This window comes from Triticum urartu, chromosome 7 (genome assembly GCF_003073215.2).
Source record: "Triticum urartu cultivar G1812 chromosome 7, Tu2.1, whole genome shotgun sequence".
Lineage (NCBI taxonomy): Eukaryota > Viridiplantae > Streptophyta > Magnoliopsida > Poales > Poaceae > Triticum > Triticum urartu.
Genome location: NC_053028.1, coordinates 193,962,225 through 193,970,766, shown reverse-complemented (window position 1 = coordinate 193,970,766; position 8,542 = coordinate 193,962,225). Strand labels below are relative to the sequence as shown.

The window sequence follows — 8,542 nt, the reverse complement described above, 5'->3', positions numbered from 1 at the left end:
AACCTTCGCAAGGACCGGGCATAGCCACACTCGGTTCAACCAAAGTTGGAGAAACTGACACCCGCCAGCCACCTTTGTGCAAAGCACGGCGGTAGAACCAGTCTCGCGTAAGCGTACGCTTAATGTCGGTCCGGGCCGCTTCATCCAACAATACTGCCGAACCAAAGTATGACATGCTGGTAAGTAGTATGACTTATATCGCCCACAACTCACTTGTGTTCTACTCATGCATATAACATCAAACCATAAAACCTAGGCTCTGATACCACTGTTGGGGAACGTAGTAATTTCAAAAAAATTCCTACGCACACGCAAGATCATGGTGATGCATAGCAACAAGAGGGGAGAGTGTATTCTACGTACCCGCGTAGACCGAAGCGGAAGCATTGACGCAACGTAGAGGAAGTAGTCGTACGTCTTCCCGGTCCAACCGATCCAAGCACCGTTACTCCGGCACCTCCGAGTTCTTGGCACACGTTCAGCTCGATGACGCTCCCCGGGCTCCGATCCAGCAAAGCTTCGGGGAGGAGTTCCGTTAGCACGACGGCATGGTGACGATCTTGATGTTCAACCGTCGCAGGGCTTCGCCTAAGCACCGCTACAATACGACCGAGGTGGAATATGGTGGAGGGGGGCACCGCACACGGCTAAGGAACGATCACGAAGATCAACTTGTGTGTTCTAGGGTGCCCCCTTGCCCCGTATATAAAGGAGCCAAGGGGAGGGGGCGGCCGGCCAAGGAGGGCGCGCCAAGGGGGAGTCCTACTCCCACCGGGAGTAGGACTCCCTTCTTTCCTAGTTGGAGAAGGAGAAGTGGGAAAGAAGAGGAAGAGGGAAAGGAAAGGGGGGGGCGCCCCCCTCTCCTTGTCCTATTCGCACTAGGGAGGGGAGGGGCGCGCGGCCACCTCTTGCCTCCTTTCCTCTTCTCCCTTAGGGCCCATGTAGGCCCAATAACCCCCGGGGGGGTCCGGTAACCCCCCGGTACTCCGGTAAAATCCCGATTTCACCCGGAACGATTCCGATATCCAAATATAGGCTTCCAATATATTGATCTTTATGTCTCGACCATTTCGAGACTCCTCGTCATGTCCATGATCACATCCGGGACTCCGAACAACCTTCGGTACATCAAAATACATAAACTCATAATGAAACTGTCATCGTAATGTTAAGCGTGCGGACCCTACGGTTCGAGAACAATGTAGACATGACCGAGACACGTCTCCGGTCAATAACCAATAGCGGAACCTGGATGCTCATATTGGTTCCTACATATTCTACGAAGATCTTTATCGGTCAGACCGCATAACAACATACGTTGTTCCCTTTGTCATCGGTATGTTACTTGCCCGAGATTCGATCGTCGGTATCTCAATACCTAGTTCAATCTCGTTACCGGCAAGTCTCTTTACTCATTCCGTAATACATCATCTCACTACTAACTCATTAGTTGCAATGCTTGCAAGGCTTATGTGATGTGCATTACCGAGAGGGCCCAGAGATACCTCTCCGACAATCGGAGTGACAAATCCTAATCTCGAAATACGCCAACCCAACATGTACCTTTGGAGACACCTGTAGAGCACCTTTATAATCACCCAGTTACGTTGTGACATTTGGTAGCACACAAAGCTTTCCTCCGGTGTTCAGGAGTTGCATAATCTCATAGTCATAGGAACATGTATAAGTCTTGAAGAAAGCAAAAGCAGTAAACTTAAACGATCAAGTGCTAAGCTAACAAAATGGGTCAAGTCAATCACATCATTCTCGTAATGATGTGATCCCGTTAATCAAATGGCAACTCATGTCTATGGCTAGGAAACTCAACCATCTTTGATCAACGAGCTAGTCAAGTAGAGGCATACTAGTGACACTATGTTTGTCTATGTATTCACACATGTATTATGTTTCCGGTTAATACAATGCTAGCATGAGTAATAAACATTTATCATGATATGAGGAAATAAATAATAACTTTATTATTGCCTCTAGGGCATATTTCCTTCATCGCCTACCTACATGCGTGCTCTACTGAATTACGACTTCCCTACTAACACAATATAGTTGCGTTGCACTTCAATGGATGCCCAATCGCCTTTCACCCACCACCCCTCATCTCCACCATCTAACCTACCAACCAAAAGCTTTGGAAGTGCAGGCAGTAATCTTTAGACCTCTCGCCCTAGATCTACAACTTTAGGGTGAAAACCATATGCATGGTCATCATTGGTTGAATCCAACAATGATGAGGTTTAATTGTCATCCATTTCATGTGGGACATTGGTTTGGACACCACTTTCGTTGTTATAGTTGCTACACTAGACCTAGTGACACCATGTTGGTGGATAACCATTCTTGAAAATTATTGCTTTGTAGAAAAAAAATCATTTTTAAAGCCAATTTATTAAGCATCAATGATTTTGGCCCAATTTAAATAGATTGTGGTTGCCCGCATAGACTAATGTGCATTGGGGGAGGGGAGGGTGGGGGTGGTAGCTTGGTTACCCTTACATTAGTAGACATATGGTATTTTGAGCATTTTGACAATGAAACATTTGTCTTTGCTCCACCGAAAAGATGAAATACATGAGAAGTTCTAGGTTGATTATCGACCATTGGTACTTAAATTTGTTTACAACTTTAAAAGTTTTCTAATTTTCATTATAGAGCACAAAAGAGAGACTTTTGTCTTTGAAAAACAGTTGAGCAACACAAATGTAATATTTAACAACAGCAGGCGTCAACTTTATAATGTTCAGCATATACCACCAATTTAACTATGGCCTTTTCCTATTGCGATGAACATTGTGTCCAGTTCAGTGCATGGCTTTCTTCAAGGATGCCACGATGATGGGGTACTTTGCCTTCACTTTCTCCAAATGCTTTGCAACGACAGAAGCATACACCACGAATAGCTCCTCAATAATGTTATCTCCAAAGTGGTCTACTATTAGTGGCTCCAACACGGCCCTTATGCACTTGGCCACATTTGCCCCGCCGATAGCATAATCTAGTACCACATCACTGTCTGAGTCGTCCTGAGGATACCAGTTGGATTCAAAGAGTCTGACATGCTCAATATCAAAGAGCTTACTCTCATTGATCAACGCCTTCACCTCTTTCACCGATGGAGCATAGTATGGCAGGTTGAATGTGTCCAGCTTCTCCTTCTCCACACAGCCCTATCATCCAACCCAATAATATTTTAGATATGAATGTACTGAGAACTCTTATTTTGTAGAGATGTTTTTCCTTAATATTTTATCTTTGAAATCCAATGTAATTATTGTATTAATTTACACATGAAATCTTTTGTCCTCACTTTTAAATTTCACTTGCAAGTTTTCTTTTCCGTGTACGAGAATGTGTACTTCCACATTGTATGCTTCTCATGCGATAATATATGTCACTGTCTTACACGGATGAAATTTTGTTCATGGAAAGCTTCCATGCTTGAATGAATTAACTTAGGAGCATATATCAAGTTACATAAGCAATTATAAGTTTGTTAGTAAAGAGTAACATGGTGTAATCGTCAAACGCAAACAAAGCAAATCATTGATGTAACCAACATGTACGTATGTACCTTTAGGACCAAGGAATGGAGACATTTCGCAACCAATTCAAATAAGGTGCTAACGTCCCCATGCATCATCATCTCTGCACTCTTTCTTCCAAGAAATGTTAGCAACATTCGCCCTCCATTGACAAGCTCTTTGGAGCGTAGTGCAAGGAACAACTCAAAGTACGTTTTGAATTGTTCTTGGAACAGCTTAATCACAATAGGTGGGGTAGTCTTTCTAATGTAGATGTTGCCTTCGTTCACGTGAGTGCAGCTTGAGAGTTCCTTGGGGACCTAGGTAATTAAGTATCATAGCATTAATCACTGATCCCTAGTAGAAAATCGAAGTGACTCAGACCGCTGACTAGTAGCTTGTATCTTGATCATTGTTATTACTATGCAAGAACATCAACTTATTCTCTGCATTTCAATTTACGTTGCATATTAGTTTCTTTTTCTATTTTTTATTACATCGCAAGCATGAGTATTTATGACTAGCGGGTGCATGAATTAGGGATACTACTAAGGATTGCCCAGACCCGGCCCGCTTTGTATTCTAAACTAGCAAATTCTGCTCTAGAAAGATTAGAGTGTGTTAGATTAATTTGTATTATTCTTACAAAAAGATTGATTTGTATTAGCTGGCTGTTTTTGCGAGATGCTGCCCTGCACCCCTAGCATGAACCAATGCATTAGCATCACCTCTAGCCTAAAAACCCCATCTTAGCTCCTCCTTGGTATGCGTAATTTTCTTGATATGGAAAGTAAAATGATACAAAGGGAGAACTACCACAGCTCATTTTAGTGCCAGCGCATTGGCATTGAATGATACTTCCTCCGTAAACTAATATAAGAGCGTTTAGAATACTAAAGTAGTGATCTAAACGCTTTTATATTAGTTTACAGAGGGAGTATATTATAAATAAAGGGATATTATAGCATACAAAAAATTACGGAAAATGCTACCTTGGACTAAATATAGGAAGTACATAGTAAAATTCAATCCAATAGGTTTAAACTCATTGAAATTATATTTATATTATTGTAACACATATGCTTTTGTTTTTAAAATTTATTCATGTTGGCACGTGAACTTTCCACATGTGCAAATTCCATAGTTTTGCAACAATGGAGACAAAATTTTCCAATCAGCGACCATTCTCTATAATTTAATAGTATGCCTTGCATTTTTGCATGCATTCACTAAAAAAAGTGCCCTTCAGGTCTATGCATGATCCACCACACCTAAAATTAATATGGACTGAACAATCTTGGAGTTGGTCCAATACCTAACATGTTTTCTTCATCCATATCTGGCAACGACCACATACATAAAGTGAACAATATTAACACTAGAACATAATTATCACGTCGCAGTAAATATGATGCATGCATACCTTAGAGCGCCACATGAGGGAGTAGGACGAGTGGAAGAAATGGACGCTCCGCGAAGGGAAAAGCTTCCTGTAGTAGGATCCCAGCAGGCCCGCCACATAGTAGGGCTGCGTCTCTTTGCCGCCGAGATGTTCAAGTTGCTCCAGTGACCGGAAGACGAGGTTGAAATCGTTCCCCGGCAGGTCATTCAAGAAGAACTGCACCTCGACGGCACGCCGTTCTTCTTCCAATTTCCGAGTGTAGAATTGGACCGCGTCAATCACCTCGGAGACGACATGCAGAGTGTTGGGACCCGATGAGCAGCCGAGGTCAGCAACGACCATGGTGCTCCGTCGGGCGGAGAGCGACGTGCACACCTCTTGTATGGCCTTACGAAGCACCGGCCTTGTCTCCAAAATGGCCTTCTCCTGCATACATGCATGAAACACAGCAAATTATTCATGCAACGAGAGCGAATTGCAACACAGTGCAGGATACAAACCTGGAGCCTCTCAACTAAAAAACAAACAAACCTGGAGCCTGGAGTTTGCGGCGTAGCTGTTTTCGCCGTTGCCGGTAACCATGTGAATGCCGCTTGCTTCCTTCATAGCTATTCAGGGGGGTGATGTCTATTAGCTTTGCAAGTTCGGGGCTACAAGCTTGCTAGATTGACTGCACCATGTGTCCAGTATAGACCACAACGGCTCTATTATTTATAGAGCCAGGATGACCACCACCCCCACAAACACGAAGTAATGAGATTCATGGGGGTTTACGGGGTTGTTAGGATAAATTGGCTGAGATTTGATTAAGTGAGGTGGGCCCAGCAGTGAAGATGGGGGGAGGGGGGGGTGCATAGTATCATAATATCTTATTTATTGCCATATATGGCACATACTAGTACATCATTTAATATGACACAATATCATATCATGACACTCAATCTTCTTTTTTCTCATTTAATTATATGTCACGTCAGCAAAAATGTCAAATTGGCATACATGATACTGCTCCCTTTGTGACGAGCTTAAAAGGAACTGCCAATGCAATTCAAATGGACGTTTTTTCTAATTATGATGCGACAATTACGCGCCTACCTTTTTTATTATAATTTAGTCGGGTCATATGGTGTATAGTCAATATTACACATAACTTATATCCCTCTCGAAATGTTACAAATTAGTTTTTGGACATTTGTTGAGGCGTCTCGAAGTCTTTCAGCTTTGTTGTAGCGGCTTCATCTTGTTGGTAAATATCTCATTGTTATAATGTTGTCATTTTTTATAACAGGAAAATTATTCTCATATATAGGTTACATACTATTGTACACATTGGTTTCATACTTGTTTTACGCTTTAGAGTTGGTAGCTCACCTTATATATGTAACTTCTATATGTTGTGTCATTCTTTATAAGAGAAAAATATTCTCATATATAAGTTACATACTATTGTACACCCGGACTTCATACTAGATTATTTCTTAAACACCCGGCCTAGTCTATATTTAACGTAGGTGGGCTGGCGCGAGACATTACGTAGCTTGTAATAGCCTAGAACTATGGACTGCGCATCCAGTGTTTGTAATTATTACTCTGTAAATGTCCTCTCTATCTTCTTAAATGAAAAAGCGCGCAATGCTCGCGTGTGCTTGAAAACAAAGTCTATATTTAACGTGATGCTCCGCCCTTGGTTACGTTGAGCATGAACATAGCCAGGGGCGAAGCATCATGTTAAATATAAACTGGACCAGGAGTTTAAGAAATAGGCCAAAGCAATAGCATCAACCATAAAATAAGGCAATAAATTGATGGGTCCGCTCTGCTAATCCTGTGTTGCAATGTAAGAAGTCCAGGCCAGGACTCAGTATGGTCTCTACAATGCTACACCATTGTAGTTGAAGACGGTCGCTAGGGACTCATTTTCCAAGTATGAGTAGGGGCCTAGTCTTTGTATCACAGTATCATTAAAGGCATTGCTTTTTTAAATCATTTTTGAAAAGGATAGTGCGGCGCCTTGATAATCTCTTGAATTGTTATTTTCTCTTTCTGTTTTAGCGAGAATGTTCATTACCAGTGGGTTCGATTTTTGTGTTTATCTTGGTAAAACTTTTTTTGTCTCTATATAGCGGAGGTTAGGATGTTGATTTTTTATGGCTTTATTTGTGTGATACTTCCTTTGTATTGAAATATAAGACTTATTTGATACAAAGGGAGTATGAAGAAACGTCTTATATTTTGATACGGATGGAGTACCTTTTAGAGAATCGATAAAATGCATCCATTTCTAAAAACAATTGTAGGCCATTGTTTATAACATCGATGATTTTATAAATCATGGCATCATCGATGATTTGAGAAATCATGGCATCTATGACACTCCGATAGCCTTTAGCTACGGGTTTTAAAAATTATCACAAAATAATGGACAAATAGAAAACAAGACTATGGATGATAATTAGGCATAATATATGGGAACCTCATAATGTTGAACCAAAGAAACAATCTCTTGGTAGTGGCACAGATATTAAGGATTCTTGACTCTTGGCCTCTACACCAACCAAAAATACACACAATCATTAAGAAAATATCTTTCGAACCTTTAAACAAATATAGTAAATGATATGACTTCCGGCATAGTGTACGATATAAAATTCGTTACTAACAAATCCTGAGTAACATGCCAAGGAATTGAGCGGTAAATAACGAATTTCCCATGTTTATTCATACTGAGGTGACCCTGACTAATGAGTGAGATTGTTTTCTCGGTCCTTGGCCTTCAATGGAAGCTTCTAGTGAGTACTTGTCCTTTGCTTTCTAGAGGTGTTTGGTGACCACCGTGGCATAAACTATGAACATCACATAAAAATGGCCTCTCTGAAGTGCTCCTTCATCATCAGCTCCATCACTGCCCTTATGCACTTGGGAAACATTCTGTCAGCATAGTCCAACACCACTTCAATGTATGCATCATCATCATGTGGATCCCATCTTGATTTGGAGACACACGTGTGTTCAATGTTAGAGAGCCCGTTCTCCTTGACCATGTCCGTCAATTCGTCCATGGATGACATGTAGAATGGAAGGCTGAAAGCAATCAACTTCTCCTTCTCCAAAAGGCCTCGCCACACATTTCAAACACTAGTACTTGAGTAGAATTTATATCAATTCCCATGCATGTTTTCAGCTGGTAAATATGAGCAACAATCCTACATTCACCTTTTTAGCAAACAATTCTCCATCCATAACGTAGCATTACATATCTACTGAGCCTTGACTAGACTCATCAGTAGATTGTATTGTACTTTCTGTACCAGAGACATGAGAGTTTCAGCAAGGAAGTCGCACATGCTACTCACTTTTGGATGTAATAGCATCTCTTTGCTCTTTCTGACATAGGAAGTAGAAAAACAAGGGATACCATCTAACTGCATGGTCAGAATATTTCTTACACATTTTGATTGCAAGTAACAGGGCAAGGGCCGCAAGGGACACCCTTATTTATTTTATATATTTTCTTTAAAATAGGGGCACTTTTTTGCCTCATCCACTAATTAAGCACAAGTGGGTTATCCAATTAAATCATGCAAGACTGGGTGAAAACCCTTGC

The 8,542-nt window shown here is 41.3% G+C and overlaps 1 protein-coding gene across 1 annotated transcript; it reads right to left on the bottom strand.

Annotated features, from left to right (window-relative positions):
* Positions 1–2,816: 2,816 nt before the first annotated feature.
* LOC125525828 (anthranilate O-methyltransferase 1-like) lies at positions 2,817–5,601 on the bottom strand. The gene is made up of 4 exons (XM_048690830.1): positions 5,470–5,601; positions 4,960–5,364; positions 3,587–3,856; positions 2,817–3,182 (listed from the first exon to the last, which is right to left on the bottom strand). The coding sequence occupies exons 1-4, from the start codon at positions 5,542–5,544 to the stop codon at positions 2,817–2,819; spliced, it is 1,116 nt and encodes a 371-aa protein (XP_048546787.1). The 5' UTR covers positions 5,545–5,601.
* Positions 5,602–8,542: the final 2,941 nt, after the last annotated feature.

Excerpts from the sequence above, each read along its gene's own strand:
- LOC125525828 (XM_048690830.1), bottom strand. The coding sequence starts at position 5,544 with ATGAAGGAAGCAAGCGGCATTCACATGGTTACCGGCAACGGCGAAAAC. Across the intron at positions 3,857-4,959 it reads CCCTCATGTGGCGCTCTAAG|GTCCCCAAGGAACTCTCAAG; the intron begins GTATGCATGCAT and ends TTAATTACCTAG. Across the intron at positions 3,183-3,586 it reads TCCATTCCTTGGTCCTAAAG|GGCTGTGTGGAGAAGGAGAA; the intron begins GTACATACGTAC and ends GTTGGATGATAG.